We start from the raw sequence: 20798 nt of genomic DNA on the forward strand, positions 1-20798 counted from the left end.
ATCAACCCATATGATTTTTGCTGTAATATTTTTGTTTTGAAAAGTCACTGTGACTGATAGAAAAGTGATGGTTTTAGCAACATTTTAACCTGTCTGAATGCTAATAATCATTTTGCGTCGGGGGGCGAAGCCTGAACCCCCCACCAGGACTTTGTCCTGGACCTACCGGGGCCTGCGGCCCCTGGACCCTGGCTACTAGGTTTTTCTGATTTCAAAAGTTGGCAGGTATGCATTTTCACTAATGCACGCCCCAAAAGCAATGTGCAACTCAGACCTCTAGGGGGAGCCTTTGTTGAACAGAAAATGCTTTCATTGAGGAATGTTTGCTGACCCATCACTGTGTATGTCTTTAAAAAGATTGAGTCCCTCCTCCGCTATGGCTCAGTCATGGTCACATGGTCGTCCCTCCTCCTGGACAATTACTTTGACAATCTCGACAATGCCCTGTCTGAACTCAAATCAATCCTGATTAAGGTATGTTTCATCACTGCAGCCAAATTGTATATTCACTATTTGCACAGTAACTTTTCAGGTAAACTTAATTGGACCTTCTCGAAACCTTTTACTGTTGTGTTGAACGGCAAAGTTCACAAAGATGAGTAAATCATGATGTGAACCAATTAAAGTCTTGGTTCAATCACCATTTTAACATTCCTCTTAATACCTGACAGCACTCCTGTTTTCCTTTGGAAACTCCTGTTTCTCCTTCTTTCAAGAGTCTTTCCCTTCTTGTAGTTTTCTCGTTTATTAACCTTCCTTTTTTTTTTTTTTTTTGTAGAATTACAACTAAAGTGCAAAGCAGCACTTTTATTTATTTATTTATTTATTTGTTTCATTATTTTTATTGACATCCAGCATCAGACATTCCTATCCATTACATCATATTCACATAAATCATATATCTATTGTCTGCCCTAAATGTCAAAATATTTTTGTTTATATCGCACCCATATCACCCCCCCACCCAAAAAAAGAAAGATACAACAAAAAAAAACAAAGTAATATCTACAAATACATCAACTAAATAAACAAAGAAAAAAAAAATAAAAAAAAAATACATTAATAATAATAATATGTTTATTAACCTTCCATTAAAAAAACAATCCTCCTTGGCACTGCCAGCCATTGATATGTCTATATTAGGGATGTCCCGATCCAGGTTTTTGCACTTCCGATCCGATACCGATATTGTTTTTGCACTTCCGGTCCGATACCGATACTGACCGATACCGATACTGGCCTAGCCGAGCATGTATTAAAGTTTAAAGTTATTTAGCCTACATAGTTGTCAGAATTATGTTGAAAAGGGTTTTAGTACTCTTGATAACAACTAGCCAGCTGAATTAGGGGAGTTTGAATAATACACAATGGTTGGTAACAAGAAACTGACCTGTTTATTCAAGGATAAACACAAAATAGACAAAATTATACATGACAAACAGAAATGGCATCATTGAACTAGGGCTGGCCTTTTTTTTAATATTGCGATATTTCAAGGCCATATTGCGATACACGATATATATCTCGATATTTTGCCTTAGCCTTGAATGAACACTTGATGCATATAATCACAGCAGTATGATGATTCTATGTGTTTTGATTGATTGATTGAGACTTTTATTAGTTGGTTGCACAGTGAAGTACATATTCCGTACAATTGACCACTAAATGGTAACACCCCAATAAGTTTTTCAACTTGTTTAAGTCGGGGTCCACTTAAATTGATTCATGATACAGATATATACTATCAGATATATACTATCATTATAATACAGTCATCACACAAGATAATCACATTGAATTATTTACATTATTTATAATCCAGGGTGTGGAGGGGGGCGCCGGATGTAAGTGTCAAAAAGACAGCCAAAAGAGTTTGATATGAGAATAAATCTAAAGTTAAAATATAGGGTAGGAATGCACCCATTTGCAGGAAATGTAGTCTTGATTTTCAAAATTTTCTTTCAAGGCTTGCATGTCTACATTAAAACATTCTTCTTCAAACTGCATTAATAGATGCTACTTTTAAACTTTCTTGCAGAGAACGAAATCACAACTAAAAAAATCACTATGTTTTTCGTACGTTGTTGATCTGGAAATGTTTGCCTCGGCATTTTGATGGTGTGGGCGTGTGGCACCGAATGGAGATAAGCGTCTCGACAGACGTTACAATATTTGTCGAAAATTGTTATGCGCTTATTTTTTTATTAGATTTTGTGCGTGGCATATAATTGCTATGCGCAGAGGAAGCTTAAACAGTGCGCAATTGCACAAGCGCGCACCTTAGAGTGAGCGTTGCTCGCGCGGCTGCGCTAGCATCACAGCTAACGTTAGCCATGCTGCTACCTCTCTGCTGGGAGAGGACGTATACGTATGTGACGTATGACGTGACAGTATGTGACGTGTGTATGAAGGTGCGCTTGCTGTCTGTGAGAGGGAGACACAGGAAAGAGTGAGAAAAGCCTGTCGTGTAATGCCAGCAGCTAAAAGCATCTGCGTGAGAATCCACAGACCTGTGGATGTGTTGAAGGTGGGCTGGAAAATGCGGTACGGAAATTAGGGAGCAGCAGAAAAGTGGAATGTATTATTTAAATCGGTGCGTTGGAAAACACAGACCGGAGTTTTTTTTTTAACTGGATCTGGATCGGCATTTTCCCATGCCTTGCCGATACGCATTTTTTTGCAAATATCGGGACATCCCTAGTATATATAGATGGGACATGCCACTCACCTAAACTGGTTGTAGAAGGCACAAAAACTGAATGCACACCGCACCGTATGGTTGGAACAGGGACACTGGTAATATATTTTCACTGGTGAAAAATAGATGTTGTTGTTTATCAATAGCACATGTTTTGACATTGACATTAAAGTAAACCGCATGAAAATTGGCTGGGAAATGCACAGGTTATAATTGATTTATTGTCTGAATGGGAACTTGGCCCCCACTAATGTGGCCGCCATGTATGCACCATTGATGCTACAGCACACGGATGTAGCTCGTCTTCTATACATATGTATATATGTATATATATGTCAAAATGAGCTGCTTTGTCAAAAAAAAAAACTACCAGTTGCTATTCCTGTGTAAACAACAATGTTGGAAAGGAAAATGTAGGTTAGCTTTAGAACTTCCTCGCACTGTAATTGTCTCCATGCTTTGCTTACTGTCCGCTAATATACAATGTGAACTTCCTTACGCTGTAAGTGTCTACATATAACTGACAAAGTCGATGCGTACCGTATTTTTCGGAGTATAAGTCGCTCCGGAGTATAAGTCTCAACGGCCGAAAATGCATAATAAAGAAGGAAAAAAACATATATAAGTCACATTTTTGGGGGAAATGTATTTGATAAAAGCCAACAGCAAGAATAGACATTTGAAAGGCAATTTAAAATAAATAAAGAATAGTGAACAACAGGCTGAATAAGTGTACGTTTTATATGAGGCATAAATAACCAACTGGTATGTTAACGTAACATATTATGGTAAGAGTCATTCAAATAACTATAACATATAGAACATGCTATACGTTTACCAAACAATCTGTCACTCCTAATTGCTAAATCCCATGAAATCTTATACGTCTAGTCTCTTACGTGAATGAGCTAAATAATATTATTTGATATTTTACGCTAATGTGTTAATCATTTCACACATAAGTCGCTCCTGAGTATAAGTCGCACCCCCGGCCAAACTATGAAAAAAACTGCGACTTATAGTCTAAAAAATACGGTATATATATGTATGCACCTGTTTATGTATATATACAGTACAGGCCAAAAAATTTAAGACACACCTTCTCATTCAATGCGTTTTCTTTATTTTCATGACTATTTAAATTGTAGATTGTCACTGAAGGCATCAAAACTATGAATGAACACATGTGGAGTTATGTACTTAAGAAAAAAACGTGAAATAACTGAAAACATGATTTATATTCTAGTTTCTTTAAGATAGCCACCCTTTGCTCTGATTACTTTTTCGCACACTCTTGGCATTCTCTCCATGAGCTTCAAGAGGTAGTCACCTGAAATGGTTTTCACTTCACAGGTGTGCTTGAAGCTCATCGAGAGAATGCCATGAGTGTGCGAAAAAGTAATCAGAGTTATGGGTGGCTATTTTGAAGGAACTAGAATATAAAACATGTTTTTAGTAATTTCACCAGTTCGAACATTAAATATCTTGTCTTTGCAGTGTATTCAATTGAATATAGGTTGAAAAGGATTTGCAAATCATTGTATTCTATTTTTGTTTACGATTTACACAACGTGCCAACTTCACTGGTTTTGGATTTTGTATATAAATATACAAATAAATATACAGTATATATATATATATATATATATGTATGTGTGGGAAAAAAAATCACAAGACTACTTCATCTCTACAGGCCTGTTTCATGAGGGGTTCCCTCAATCATCAGGAGATTTTAATGGAAGCATTCACATACCATGGTTTATATAGGGCACAGAGTGGGTGGGTACAGGCTGGCGTAGGGGCGTGGTGATTGGCTCATGTGTTACCTAGGAGGTGTTTCCGTCTGTGGCGGCATGCTGATACAATTTCGCTGCGCTTGTTGAGGGATGACAGGTCTGGACGGTATATAATAAACAGTTTCTCTTTCAAGCATAGGTTGCATCTTTTATTACCACTATTGTAAGGTGTGCTGGATGCAAGAATTTGCCATGTTATTGAATATTCAACATTATTGTCTTTGAGGTCCCAAATGTGTTTGCTGAGTTCTGTGGTATTCCGCAGGTTTTGGTTCCTGAAAGAAGCCTTGTGATTGTTCCATCTGGTTTTAAACTCTCCCTCGGTTAATCCTACATATGTGTCGGATGTGTTAATGTCCTTGCGTGTTACCTTAGATTGGTAAACAATCTATATATATATATATATATATATATATATATATATATATATATATATATATATATATATAATGTTACATACACTTGTAAAGAACATAATGTCATGGCTGTCTTGAGTTTCCAATAATTTCTACAACTTTTTTGTGATAGAGTGATTGGAGCACATACACAAAACATTCATGAAGTTTGGTCCTTTTATGAATTTATTATGGGTCTACTGAAAATGTGACTAAATCTGCTGGGTCAAAAGTATACATACAGCAATGTTAATATTTGCTTACATGTCCCTTGGCAAGTTTCACTGCAATAAGGCGCTTTTGGTAGCCATCCACAAGCTTATGGCCGTCAGTTTATTGTTGTTCAGAGAACAGCAAGTTGTGTAAAATGGAGTAAAACAGTAAACTGTTGGACGTGTGAATTCATATGTTTCAAGAAGGTTAGATTAAGTTCACCTGTAAAAGGTTGGAGTCCATTTTAGGGTTTCACTCAAAAGCCAAACACACCTAAGCTTTACGTGTATCTGGTTCATTTATGGTGAGCTTGAAAGACAAATTGTGTATACAGGTGAAGGATATCTGCAAGTTCCACATTGACGATTACCTCAGTGACATGTCAGAGTCTGTTCTGCTGGAGCTACCAGAGGATTACTCCACTACAATTCAGCCCTTGGTTGAAGTCAATGAGGTAGAGGGCAACTGTCCATATGCAGTTGTATTCAAGAAACTATTGAGTTTAATATCATAAACTTCTTTTGTAGAATCTGTGCAAAGAGGGGTTACAGACACTGGAACTCAAGTGCAGTCACATTAAAGAAGCGGTGAACGAGCTCGGAAAGGTGTTCAATGCCATTTATAAGTCCAAGCAAGTCAGCAAGCCCACGGACGGACTCAATTCGGGTATTCATGTCTACAAATCGGTTTGTCATTTGACCGTGCATATGGACCCAAGGCTAATGTTTATTTTACATTTTAGCTCAGAAGGAGACTCAAAAGACCCCTGATGGTGTGGAAGCGGCTACCTCAGAAGGTCAAGAGAAGTACAAAGCAACACGCTTCGAAAAGGTATGTTTGCTGGAAGACGATCACGACGTGGAATACAGCAGAGGTGTTAAATCACGATATGAAAACATTTCAGGACTTCACAAAACAATACGACTCCTTCGGTGCACAAGTGTTGGATGCGCTGGTGGAAACAACCAAGTTATCTCTGAAGACCCTGGAAAGGCGAATCTGTGGCCCCGAGTAAGTCTTCTCTCTGGATGGAGCAGAGCCACCTATAAGGGCTGTAAAACGATCAAACTATTTCATCACGTTTAATCCCATTTTGTCTGTAGTTAACTAGTAAATACCGTATTTTCCGCACCATAAGCCGCCCCGTGTTATAAGCCGCGCCTTCAATGAACGGCATATTTCAAAACTTTGTCCACCTATAAGCCGCCCCGTGTTATAAGCCGCATCTAACTGCGCTACAGGGAATGTCAAAAAAACAGTCAGATAGGTCAGTTAAACTTTAATAATATATTAAAAACCAGCGTTCTAACAACTCTGTTCACTCCCAAAATGTACGGTAATGTGCAAATGTGCAATCACAAACATAGTAAAATTCAAAATAGTGCAGAGCAATAGCAATAACTTAATGTTGCTCGAACGTTAATGTCACAACACACAAAATAAACATAACACTCACTTTCTGAAGTTATTCTTCATTCATAAATCCCTCGAATTCTTCTCCTACGGTGTCCGAATTAAAAAGTTGGGCGAATACTACGGGATCCAAAATGGCCGGCTCCGTCTCGTCGAAGTCATCAGAGTCAGTGTCGCTGTTGTTTTTCCAGCAGTTCCGTGAATCCTGCCTTCCGGAAAGCTCGGACCACAGTTGAGACCGAAATATCCGCCCAGGCATTTACGATCCACTGGCAGATGTTGGCGTATGTCGTCCGGCGCTGTCTCCCTGTCTTAGTGAATGTGTGTTCGCCTTCGGTCATCCATTGTTCCCACGCCGTTCGCAGTCATGCTTTAAATGCCTTGTTGACACCAATATCGAGCGGTTGGAGTTCTTTGGTTAATCCACCCGGAATGACGGCGAGTGTTGTATTTGTGTGCTTCACTTGTTTTTTGACACCATCTGTGATGTGGGCGCGCATGGAGTCGTATATCAACATGGACGGAGCTGCGTGAAAAAAGCCACCCGGCCTCTTCGCGTAAACTTCCCTTAACCACTCGCTCATCTTTTCTTCATCCATCCATCCCTTCGAGTTAGCTTTTATGATGACGCCGGCTGGAAAGTTCTCTTTTGGCAAGGTCTTCCTTTTGAATATCACCATGGGTGGAAGTTTCTGGCCATTAGCATGGCAAGCTAGAACCACAGTGTGTCGCTTAGTAGGAGCCATTTTGTGGTCTTTACAGATGTAAACACACAAAGGAAATGAAACGTAATACCCGCGCGCTTCTTCTTCTATGGGGGCGGGTGCTTACCTTGGCGGTTGCTTACCGTAGAAGAAGAAGCACTTCCTCTTCTACGGGGAAAAAAGATGGCGGCTGTTTACCGTAGTTGCGAGACCTAAACTTTATGAAAATGAATCTTAATATTAATCCATATATAAAGCGCACCGGGTTATAAGCCGCACTGTCAGCTTTTGAGTAAATTTGTGGTTTTTAGGTGCGGCTAATAGTGCGGAAAATACGGTAATCACAATTAATCACAGATATAATTTTGTTTATCTTTATTAAGTGTAGTTTTTAATCATCATATGACGAGACAAAATATTTGCTTTATGCAAAGGTTATTAAGCATTAAGCTTTTTTTAAACAACTCAACACCAAATGGACACAGTTGTAAGACGAACTGAACAGTCCAGTTTCGAGGTCTGTAAAAGAGATTGTTTGATTGCCGAGGAATGCAATAAAATGGCTGAATGAGAACATCCATAGACACCTTTTACACACACACTATGTCTCGCACAAACAAACCTAGTCTTTCACACATGCTTACCACTTCTGACACAGGCTCACGGGGCGGTATAGCTCGGTTGGTAGAGTGGCCGTGCCAGCAACTTGAGGGTTCCAGGTTCGATCCCAGCTTCTGCCATCCTAGTCACTGCCGTTGTGTCCTTGGGCAAGACACTTTGCCCACCTGCTCCCAGTGCCACCCACATTGGTTTAAATGTAACTTAGGTGTTGGGTTTCACTACATCAGGGGTGCTCACACTTTTTCTGCAGGCGAGCTACTTTTCAATTGATCAAGTCGTGGGGATCTACCTCATTCATATATATAATTTATATTTACTTATTTATGAAATATATGTTTTTGTTAACAAGTTAAAGGTGTTTAATGATAATGCAAGCATGTTTAACACATATAGTTAATATTGTTAATACATTAAAGGTGTTTAATGATAATACAAGTATGTTTAATACATATAGTTAATATTGTTAACAAGTTAAAGGTGTTTAAAGATAATGCAAGCATGTTTAACACATATAGTTAATATTGTTAACAAGTTAAAGGTGGTTAAAAATAATACAGGCATGTTTAACACAAATAGTTAATATTGTTAACGACTTAAAGGTGGTTAAAGATAAAACAAGCATGTTTAACACATATAGTTAATATTGTTAACAACTTAAAGGTGGTTAAAGATAATACGAGCATGTTTAACACAAATAGTTAATATTGTTAACAACTTAAAGGTGGTTAAAGATAAAACAAGCATGTTTAACACATATAGTTAATATTGTTAACAAGTTAAAGGTGGTTAAAGATAATACAAGCATGTTTAACACATATAGATTCCTTTCTTTCATGAAGACAAGAATATAAGTTGGTGTATTACCTGATTCTGATGACTTGCATTGATTGGAATCAGACAGTGGTGATGATAACGTCCGCATTTTCGAATGGAGGAGAAAAAAAAGTCCTCCTTTCTGTCCAATACCACATGAAAGTGGTTGGTTTTTGGCATCTTATTTGTCCAGCTTCCGTACTCCTTTGTATACACTTTACAAGAAATACATTGTCGGCAAACTCCGTAGCTTGCTAGCTTGTGCACGCCAGCTTTCTGAGACTCTTATTTTGGTAGCGCAGGCAGGATGAAGCAGAGCTTTTATTGTGCAACTGTGCAGTCGGTCTTTGGAGTTTTGACGACAGGTACGGCGCCAGAGTCTGTTGAAATAAAGTGTTTCTCGCCTTCCAGTCGGTAATTTTAATGAGCTGGCAGCAGCCAGCGTCATCTCAGAAGACCCTCGGGTGCCGTGAATGTCAATCAAGTGACGAAAGTGACGTCATAGTGAAGATTTATGATCGCTCATTTTTAGGACTATTTTTTTAATGCCTGGCTGGTGATCGACTGACACACCCTCCGAGATCGACCGGTAGATCGCGATCGACGTAATGAGCACCCCTGCACTACGTAAAGCGCTTTGAGTCACTAGAGAAAAGCGCTGTATAAATATAATTCACTTCACTTCACTCACTTTAAAAAAAAAACGACTGTAAATGACAATAAAAATAATTGGGTGTGGCTGTTTAGGGCGGCGCCTCTTGCTCCACAATATTGATTGTTCACAGAATTAGTGGTGTTGACACCCATTTGGTAAGTTATGTGGAAAGTTTGTTCTGTGTTGTTGTTTGTTGTGGGAATTCCAGTGTGGTCTGCCTCTGTCAGCGGGTTTGGGGTGTCAGGTTCAAACACTGATGACATCTATTAAACAAGACAAGAAGCGAAGAATCAAACAGAGGCAGAATTAAATTTTGCTCAATTGAGGAGAAACCTGTAACCTCTTACAGTGTCACCCACGCTCTGACGAAAAAGGTTTACGTCTCCTCCTTTATTTGGACACTCCCTGTTTACACAACATCTGCTTCCAAAGGAATGGGGGGTATGTAAACAGCTCTTGTTTGTGGTCACATTGAAAACAAAAGAAAAATATGCCTATGGCTTGGGCGAGTCCTGGATTCAGCTTGAGCAGGTCTTCGATGACAATAGATAACCCCCTCCCGTCTCCTCCCGTCGTACACAATGGAATTTTCCAAGCCTTTGCTTGGTGCAACAAAGACAGCTTCTTGTCTGTTCATTGGGAACTCAGAGAACGGAAAGTTTTTTGATAATTTACATCCAATTTTTCTGACATGGGGTTTCCCTGCATTAGCGGGCTTCTAGCCGGTGGGTGGTATTTGTAGTGTTATCCTGCTATCGTTTAGGAATAACGAGACGGAGAGCGTCGAGTACAGTCCAACTGGTAGATTACTTCCTGAAAACGTGTGTTCTGCCCCGAGCCAGTGCTCGAGTTGTTGTTCCTGGTCGGACCTTTTCAGCAACGCACACTGTTCAGACAAACAACATCCTGGATTCAGCTTGAGCAGGTCTTTGATGACAATAGATAACCCCCTCCCGTCTCCTCCCATCGTACACAATGGAATTTTCCAAGCCTTTGCTTGGTGCAACAAAGACAGCTTCTTGTCTGTTCATTGGGAACTGAGAGAACGGAAAGTTTTTTGATAACTTACATCCAATTTTTCTGACATGGGGTTTCCCTGCATTGGCGGGCTTCTAGCCGGTGGGTGGTATTTGTTGTGTTATCCTGCTATCGTTTAGGAATAACGAGACGGAGAGCGTTGAGTACAGTCCAACTGGTAGATTACTTCCTAAAAACGTGTGTTCTGCCCCGAGCCAGTGCTGGAGTTGTTGTTCCCGGTCGGACTTTTTCAGCAACAACATTCAGGGAGTCCACATGTAAGCTGCTACACGAAAACTTGGTCAGATCTTTGTCTTCTTACAATCTCGATTGAAGAATGAAGTGTCAAGAAAATAAAACTGAGGAAAGAAAAAAATCAAGAAGAAGGAACATCAATCCTCAACAAAACTTCTCAAACTTATTTTTCATCTTACTGTTAGCTATCTGCCGAGCTACCCATACCAGAAAGGAGTAGCAAGGGCAGAATAATGTGCATCATTCTAACAGGTTCCCCTGACCGCTCAACTTAGTTCCAACTACATAACACCTCCCCCCTTTAGCAAGACTTCTCATCACTTCATATTGTCACATTTTCTACACAACTGACTTAAAGGGGAACATTATCACCAGACCTATGTAAGCGTCAATATATACCTTGATGTTGCAGAAAAAAGACCATATATTTTTTTAACCGATTTCCGAACTCTAAATGGGTGAATTTTGGCGAATTAAACGCCTTTCTAATATTCGCTCTCGGAGCGATGACGTCACAACGGGAAGCAATCCGCCATTTTCTCAAACACCGAGTCAAATCACCTTTGTTATTTTCCGTTTTTTTCGACTGTTTTCCGTACCTTGGAGACATCATGCCTCGTCGGTGTGTTGTCGGAGGGTGTAACAACACGAACAGGGACGGATTCAAGTTGCACCAGTGGCCCAAAGATGCGAAAGTGGCAAGAAATTGGACGTTTGTTCCGCACACTTTACCGACGAAAGCTATGCTACGACAGAGATGGCAAGAATGTGTGGATATCCTGCGACACTCAAAGCAGATGCATTTCCAACGATAAAGTCAACGAAATCTGCCGCCAGACCCCCATTGAATCTGCTGGAGTGTGTGAGCAATTCAGGGACAAAGGACCTCGCTAGCACGGCAAGCAATGGCGGCAGTTTGTTCCCGCAGACGAGCGAGCTAAACCCCCTGGATGTCTTGGCTCACACCGTCCCTTATGCCACCGAAGATGATCAAGAGAAGAATATCGACCCTAGCTTCCCTGGCCTGCTGACATCAACTCCAAAACTGGACGGATCAGCTTTCAGGAAAAGAGCGCGGATGAGGGTATGTCTACAGAATATATTAATTGATGAAAATTGGGCTGTCTGCACTCTCAAAGTGCATGTTGTTGCCAAATGTATTTCATATGCTGTAAACCTAGTTCATAGTTGTTAGTTTCCTTTAATGCCAAACAAACACATACCAATCGTTGGTTAGAAGGCGATCGCCGAATTCGTCCTCGCTTTCTCCCGTGTCGCTGGCTGTCGTGTCGTTTTCGCTTGCATACGGTTCAAACCGATATAATAGCTTCAGTTTCTTCTTCAATTTCGTTTTCGCTACCTGCCTCCACACTACAACCATCCGTTTCAATACATGCGTAATCTGTTGAATCGCTTAAGCCGCTGAAATCCGAGTCTGAATCCGAGCTAATGTCGCTATAGCTTGCTGTTCTTTCCGCCATGTTTGTTTGTGTTGGCATCACTATGTGACGTCACAGGAAAATGGACGGGTGTTTATAACGATGGTTAAAATCAGGCACTTTGAAGCTTTTTTTTAGGGATATTGCATGATGGGTAAAATTTTGAAAAAAATATAATAAGCCACTGGGAACTGATTTTTAATGGTTTTAACCCTTCTGAAATTGTGATAATGTTCCCCTTTAACTATTAAACTCAAGTCATTTTCCAAATATGAACATAATATGCATTATACAATACGTACAAAATATACATGAACTTTTACAAAACATTTTTTTTCTTTTTTCACTTTTTTCGAACGCACAGTGTTCAGTTAGCATGTGTACTGCAGTTATGAAAGACTCCACACTCTCACCGGGCTTCCTGGCTCCGTTTGTTGAAGAATGCTCTTTCAAAGATGACGTTTCGCTTGCTGACACAGTGCGCGTTGAAAGCTTTCGTAACACGCTGGTATGACTTTTTCTCTGCCTCCATGTTCAAAATATCCTCTGTGTCATCACCTCTGTAGCCATTTATTATTGTCTGTGAAAATTGAAATTGTCTGGACTGTGTAATTGTGGAGCTAGATGGCGGCTTGCCGCACTGTTGCTGATGCTTTGTCCATATTTCCCTCGGTCTCCTTCTCCCTCTTTTATTATTCTTTCGCTTGTTCTTTAATTTACAGATCCCACACTGACACCATGTTGTGATATCCTATTATTATTTAAGAATAACTAGACGTAGATCGCCGAGTACAGTCCAATTGGTAGCTTACTTTCTGAAAACATGTGCATCATTCAAACTGGTGCCCCTGACCTCTCAACTTAGTTCTACCCACGTAACAGTATTTAAAGGGGAACATTATCACAATTTCAGAATGGTTAAAACCATTAAAAATCAGTTCCCAGTGGCTTATTATATTTTTCGAAGTTTTCTTCAAAATTTTACCCATCACGCAATATCCCTAAAAAAAGCTTCAAAGTGCCTGATTTTAACCATCGTTATAAACAACCGTCCATTTTCCTGTGACTTCACATAGTGAAGCCAACACAAACAAACATGGCGGAAAGAACAGCAAGCGATAGTGACATTAGCTCGGATTCAAACTCGGATTTCAGCGGCTTAAGCGATTCAACAGATTACGAATGTATTGAAACGGATGGTTGTAGTGTGGAGGCAGGTAGCGAAAACGAAATTGAAGAAGAAACTGAAGCTATTGAGCCATATCGGTTTGAACCGTATGTAAGCGAAACCGACGAAAACGACACGACAGCCAGCGACACGGGAGAAAGCGAGGACGAATTCGGCCATCGCCTTCTAACCAACGATTGGTATGTGTTTGTTTGGCATTAAAGGAAACTAACAACTATGAACTAGGTTTACAGCATATGAAATACATTTGGCAACAACATGCAATTTGAGAGTGCAGACGGCCCAATTTTCATCAATTAATATATTCTGTAGACATACCCTCATCCGCGCTCTTTTCCTGAAAGCTGATCTGTCCAGTTTTGGAGTTGATGTCAGCAGGCCAGGGAAGCTAGGGTCGATAGGGGGTTTAGCTCGCTCGTCTGCGGGAACAAACTGCCGCCATTGCTTGCCGTGCTACCGAGGTCCTTTGTCCCTGAATTGCTCACACACTCCGGCAGATTCAATGGGGGTCTGGCGGCAGATTTCTTTGACTTGATCGTTGGAAATGCATCTGCTTTGAGTGTCGCAGGATATCCACACATTCTTGCCATCTCTGTCGTAGCATAGCTTTCGTCGGTAAAGTGTGCGGAACAAACGTCCAATTTCTTGCCACTTTCGCATCTTTGGGCCACTGGTGCAACTTGTATCCGTCCCTGTTCGTGTTGTTACACCCTCCGACAACACACCGACGAGGCATGATGTCTCCAAAGTACGGAAAACAGTCGAAAAAACGGAAAATAACAGCTGATTTGACTCGGTGTTTGAGAAAATGGCGGATTGCTTCCCGATGTGACGTCACAACGTGACGTCATCGCTCCAAGAGCGAATATTAGAAAGGCGTTTAATTCGCCAAAATTCACCCATTTAGAGTTCGAAAATCGGTTAAAAAATATATGGTCTTTTTCTGCAACATCAAGGTATATATTGACGCTTACATAGGTCTGGTGATAATGTTCCCCTTTAAGACACGACTTGCTCCAGTGATTACTCGGCTTGCGGCGAATGCAGATGGGTTTGGTCTTGTCAGAAGATCCACCTACATAATATATATTTCGCACATACGATTGCATTAACTTTGAAGCCCTATACCCTGTATTTGCATGGTGCATGTTCTACAAAACTAATTGCCAAAGTGTCTAATTGGTGTTGACCATAAGCATGTGGCTGTCGGCAACCTCTTTTCTTAACGGGCAAGATGGGAGTACAGTAGTTAAATGTTTTTAATGTATAGTTAAATCTCTGTTTTCGCAAGTAATCAGTTCCTAAAAAGTCGGATAAAATCTGTATCCGACAAAAACCCTCTACCCTCCTTCAAAACCGCACTAAAAGAACACCTCCAGGCAACTACAACCCCAGACTAACACCCTTCCCCCCACCACATCCCACCTCCCCGGATTGTAAATAATCAAATGTATATACTTGTTCTTATGCTTTCTGAGCTCACTATGTTCACTGCTCGCTGTACATATCCTACAAAGTCAGACCTACATTGTTTCAATGTCCTTTTCTCAGATGATATTATTGTTGATGACTGAAGTCCTGATATCAACCCAAACTAACTCCCCCGCCCCAACTTCTCCACATCCCACCCCCCGGATTGTAAATAATGTAAATAATTCAATGTATATACTCTGATGATGATTAACTTGTGTGATGATTGTATTATGCTGATAGTATACAGGTAAAAGCCAGTAAATTAGAATATTTTGAAAAACTTGATTTATTTCAGTAATTGCATTCAAAAGGTGTAACTTGTACATTATATTTATTCATTGCACACAGACTGATGCATTCAAATGTTTATTTCATTTAATTTTGATGATTTGAAGTGGCAACAAATGAAAATCCAAAATTCCGTGTGTCACAAAATTAGAATATTACTTAAGGCTAATACAAAAAAGGGATTTTTAGAAATGTTGGCCAACTGAAAAGTATGAAAATGAAAAATATGAGCATGTACAATACTCAATACTTGGTTGGAGCTCCTTTTGCCTCAATTACTGCGTTAATGCGGCGTGGCATGGAGTCGAAGAGTTTCTGGCACTGCTCAGGTGTTATGAGAGCCCAGGTTGCTCTGATAGTGGCCTTCAACTCTTCTGCGTTTTTGGGTCTGGCATTCTGCATCTTCCTTTTCTATGGGGCTAAGGTCAGGGGAGTTGGCGGGCCAATTTAAAACAGAAATACCATGGTCCGTAAACCAGGCACGGGTAGATTTTGCGCTGTGTGCAGGCGCCAAGTCCTGTTGGAACTTGAAATCTCCATCTCCATAGAGCAGGTCAGCAGCAGGAAGCATGAAATGCTCTAAAACTTGCTGGTAGACGGCTGCGTTGACCCTGGATCTCAGGAAACAGAGTGGACCGACACCAGCAGATGACATGGCACCCCAAACCATCACTGATGGTGGAAACTTTACACTAGACTTCAGGCAACGTGGATCCTGTGCCTCTCCTGTCTTCCTCCAGACTCTGGGACCTCGATTTCCAAAGGAAATGCAAAATTTGCATGGTTGGGTGATGGTTTGGGGTGCCATGTCATCTGCTGGTGTCGGTCCACTCTGTTTCCTGAGATCCAGGGTCAACGCAGCCGTCTACCAGCAGGTTTTAGAGCACTTCATGCTTCCTGCTGCTGACCTGCTCTATGGAGATGGAGATTTCAAGTTCCAACAGGACTTGGCGCCTGCACACAGCGCAAAATCTACCCGTGCCTGGTTTACGGACCATGGTATTTCTGTTCTAAATTGGCCCGCCAACTCCCCTGACCTTAGCCCCATAGAAAATCTGTGGGGTATTGTGAAAAGGAAGATGCAGAATGCCAGACCCAAAAACGCAGAAGAGTTGAAGGCCACTATCAGAGCAACCTGGGCTCTCATAACACCTGAGCAGTGCCAGAAACTCATCGACTCCATGCCACGCCGCATTAACGCAGTAATTGAGGCAAAAGGAGCTCCAACCAAGTATTGAGTATTGTACATGCTCATATTTTTCATTTTCATACTTTTCAGTTGGCCAACATTTCTAAAAATCCCTTTTTTGTATTAGCCTTAAGTAATATTCTAATTTTGTGACACACGGAATTTTGGATTTTCATTTGTTGCCACTTCAAATCATCAAAATTAAATGAAATAAACATTTGAATGCATCAGTCTGTGTGCAATGAATAAATATAATGTACAAGTTACACCTTTTGAATGCAATTACTGAAATAAATCAAGTTTTTCAAAATATTCTAATTTACTGGCTTTTACCTGTATATTTATACCATGAATTGATTAACGTGGACCCCGACAAGTTATTATTCGGGTGTTACCATTTAGTGGTCAATTGTATGAAATATATACTGTATTATGCAATCTACTAATAAAAGTCTCAATCAATCAAACCCATAAGAAATCTGTAAATGCAACTACCGTATTTTTCGGACTATAAGTCGCAGTTTTTTTCATAGTTTGGCCTGGGGTGCGACTTATACTCAGGAGCGACTTATGTGTGAAATTATTAACACATTACCGTAAAATATCAAATAATATTATTTAGCTCATTCACGTAAGAGACTAGACCAGGGGTGCTCATTACGTCGATCGCGAGCTACCGGTCGATCTCGGAGGGTGTGTCAGTCGATCACCAGCCAGGCATTACAAAAATAGTCCTAAAAATGAGCGATCATAAATCTTCACTATGACGTCACTTTCGTCACTTGATTGACATTCACGGCACCCGAGGGTCTTCTGAGATGACGCTGGCTGCTGCCAGCTCATTAAAATTACCGACTGGAAGGCGAGAAACACTTTATTTCAACAGACTCTGGCGCCGTACCTGTTGTCAAAACTCCAAAGACCGACTGCACAGTTGAGCTAACAAAATAAGAGTCTCAGAAAGCTGGCGTGCACAAGCTAGCAAGCTACGGAGTTTGCCGACAATGTATTTCTTGTAAAGTGTATACAAAGGAGTACGGAAGCTGGACAAATAAGATGCCAAAAACCAACCACTTTCATGTGGTATTGGACAGAAAGGAGGACTTTTTTCTCCTCCATTCGAAAATGCGGACGTTTTTAGCACCACTGTCTGATTCCAATCAATGCAAGTCATCAGAATCAGGTAATACACCAACTTATATTCTTGTCTTCATGAAAGAAAGGAATCTTTGTGTTAAACATGCCTGTATTATCTTTAAACACCTTTAACTTGTTAACAATATTAACTATATGTGTTAAACATGCTTGTATTATCATTAAACACCTTTAACTTGTTAACAATATTAACTATATGTGTTAAACATGCTTGCATTATCTTTAAACACCTTTAACTTATTAACAATATTAACTATATGTGTTAAACATGCTTGTATTATCATTAAACACCTTTAACTTGTTAACAATATTAACTATATGTGTTAAACATGCTTGTATTATCTTTAAACACCTTTAACTTATTAATAATAACTATATGTATTAATCATACTTGTATTATCATTAAACACCTTTAATTTATTAACAATATTAACTATATGTATTAAACATTCTTGTATTATCATTAAACACCTTTAATTTATTAACAATATTAACTATGGGTTAAACATGATTGCATTATCATTAAACACCTTTAATTTATTAACAATATTAACTATATGTGTTAAACATGCTTGCATTATCATTAAACACTTTTAACTTATTAACAAAAACATATATTTCATAAATAAGTAATAAATTATATATATGAATGAGGTAGATCCCCACGACTTGATCAATTGAAAAGTAGCTCGCCTGCAGAAAAAGTGTGAGCACCCCTGGACTAGACGTATAAGATTTCATGGTATTTAGCGATTAGGAGTGACAGATTGTTTGGTAAACGTATAGCATGTTCTATATGTTATAGTTATTTGAATGACTCTTACCATAATATGTTACGTTAACATACCGGTTGGTTATTTATGCCTCATATAACGTACACTTATTCAGCCTGTTGTTCACTATTCTTGATTTATTTTAAATTGCCTTTCAAATGTCTATTCTTGGTTTTGGGTTTTATCAAATAAACTTCCCCAAAAAATGCGACTTATACTCCAGTGCGACTTATATATGTTTTTTTCCTTCTTTATTATGCATTTTCGGCCGGTGCGACTTATACTCCGGTGCGACTTATACTCCGAAAAATACGGTAATCCATTGAAGACAAACAAAAATATTACCAAAAAAACATTTTATAAAGAATAATCATAGTTTTACATTCAGAAAACAATGCACATTAAATATAAACGAACAAGGAAATGTATAAAGGAACATTTACCATCACTTTTACCTTTATTGAAGACTATTATTGGCAAAGAAGTCGAGGAGCTGAAAGGGAGAAGTTTGACAAAAATACTCACTATGTAACTTTTCATATAAGTTAATATGCTGTCAATTGTAGCTCTTTCCAGAAAGCAAGGTCTGACATTTCTTTGGTGCCCATAATCAAATCCGAAGTCCACTTGGAAGCACCCAATGTGGTGAGTAAACCCAAATCAAGCACCATATTAAATGAACCATCCTGGTTTTAAAATAAGGTTTTTCTGCATGTCCAGCAGTGGATTTTTCCTTCACTAGTCAGAGATTACTTTTTTAGGGCCATAAGGTCAAGGATTGTTCTTTTGATGCTACATTTTGCCTACAGGTGATGATCCCCAGTGTAGACGAGATCCACCACGCGATAGTAGAAATCATTGATTTTGTCTTGGAGGTGACCAAGGGGATTCAATGTTGGGAGGTGGAGTACAGGCAAGACAACACAGCTTCTGAAGGTCAGTCAGTCGACATTTACTTGGCTTTTCCACCCAAGCTGACCTTTTGTCATTGTTCAGGGCGTGAGAAGATTGATTTCTACAGCCGAGTCGTCAAGCATGAGGATATCAAGGTCGTCATTTTTACCTTGAAGTCCGCCTTAAAGTCACAAAAAGAGCAAACTGCACATCTGCTGGAGCGCTTCAAGAAGTTCAAGGAGCTGTGGGCGGAGGACAAGGAGAAGCAAATAAAGGTTTTGGGTTTATTATGTGATCTTTAGGTGTGTCACGATCAGAGGTGGGTAGTAACGCGCTACATTTACTCCGTTACATCTACTTGAGTAACTTTTGGGATAAATTGTACTTCTAAGAGTAGTTTTAATGCAACATACTTTTACTTTTACTTGAGTATATTTATAGAGAAGAAACGCTACTTTTACTCCGCTACTTTTATCTACATTCAGCTCGCTACTCGCTACTAATTTTTATCGATCTGTTAATGCACGCTTTGTTTGTTTTGGTCTGTCAGACAGACCTTCATAGTGCCTGCGTTTCAACAAATACAGTCACTGGTGACGTTCACTCCGTTCCACCAATCAGATGCAGTCACTGGTGACGTTAGACCAATCAAACAGAGCCAGGGGTCACATGACCTGACTTAAACAAGTTGAAAAACTTATTGGGGTGTTACCATTTAGTGGTCAATTGTACGGAATATGTACTGTACTGTGCAATCTACTAATACAAGTTCCAATCAACCAATCAAAAGTGTGAAGGAAAAAAGACAATTTTTTATTTCAACCGTACACCCCGTCAAAAGCCTAAAGACTGACTGCGCAGTTCCTGTCTTCACAATAAAAGTGCCGCTCCATCGCGCCTGCGCTTTCAAAATAAGAGTCTCCGAAAGCCTGCGCAAACAAGCTAGCAAGCTACGGAGTTTGCCGCCAATGTATTTCTTGTAAAGTGTGTAAAAACGAATATGAAAGCTGGACATATAAGATGCCAAAAACCAACCACTTTCATGTGGTATTAGACAGAAAGGAGGAACTTTTTTTCTCCTCCATTTGAAAACGTGGACGTTATCATCACTACTGTCTGATTCTAATCAATGCAAGTCATCAGAATCAGGTAATACACCAACTTATATTCTTGTCTTCATGAAAGAAAGGAATCTATATGTGTTAAACATGCATGTATATTCATTAAAACACTATTAACATGTAAACAAAAACGGCAAAAAAAATAAATATAAATTATATACTGTATATATCAATGTATGTATGTATATATATATATATATATATATATATATATGATATGTGTTCGTATGTTACTCATCAGTTACTCAGTACTTGAGTAGTTTTTTTACAACATACTTTTTACTTTTACTCAAGTAAATATTTGGGTGACTACTCCTTACTTTTACTTGAGTAATAAATCTCTAAAGTAACAGTACTCCTACTTGAGTACAATTTCTGGCTACTCTACCCACCTCTGGTCACGATACAATCATACATACTTGTATTATTTTGCATCGTGTGGGATTTTAGAAAAGGTCAAACAGAGCAATGGTAGGTATGAAAACAGTGACCTATTTATTACTAACCTTCTTAAATAGACTTATGCTGTTTTTAAGTCGAAGTTGAGTGGGCATTGTTTTTTGGCAACACCTATTGGCCACATGATTCAGGAAGTTAAGCTTATGACAACGTAAGTTGAATAATGCAGACACGTTTGTTACTGGAAACGTCCTAATACGCTTCTGCCTTGGACACTTTTCATGTGTAAGTAATA

General features: G+C 39.4%; 1 protein-coding gene across 2 annotated transcripts in view; it reads left to right on the top strand.

Annotated features, from left to right (window-relative positions):
- Positions 1-20798, top strand: part of LOC133618461 (dynein axonemal heavy chain 8-like) — a 245622-nt gene that overhangs the window by 37962 nt on the left and 186862 nt on the right. For both annotated transcript variants that reach the window (XM_061978829.2, XM_061978830.2), the window contains 8 exons: positions 358-474; positions 5440-5559; positions 5633-5771; positions 5848-5936; positions 6010-6116; positions 18656-18734; positions 18899-19025; positions 19086-19258. In XM_061978829.2, the coding sequence (XP_061834813.1) occupies positions 358-474; positions 5440-5559; positions 5633-5771; positions 5848-5936; positions 6010-6116; positions 18656-18734; positions 18899-19025; positions 19086-19258 (951 nt within the window). The remainder of the gene's footprint in view (positions 1-357; positions 475-5439; positions 5560-5632; positions 5772-5847; positions 5937-6009; positions 6117-18655; positions 18735-18898; positions 19026-19085; positions 19259-20798) is intronic.

This window comes from Nerophis lumbriciformis, linkage group LG19 (assembly GCF_033978685.3).
Source record: "Nerophis lumbriciformis linkage group LG19, RoL_Nlum_v2.1, whole genome shotgun sequence".
NCBI classification, from domain to species: domain Eukaryota; kingdom Metazoa; phylum Chordata; class Actinopteri; order Syngnathiformes; family Syngnathidae; genus Nerophis; species Nerophis lumbriciformis.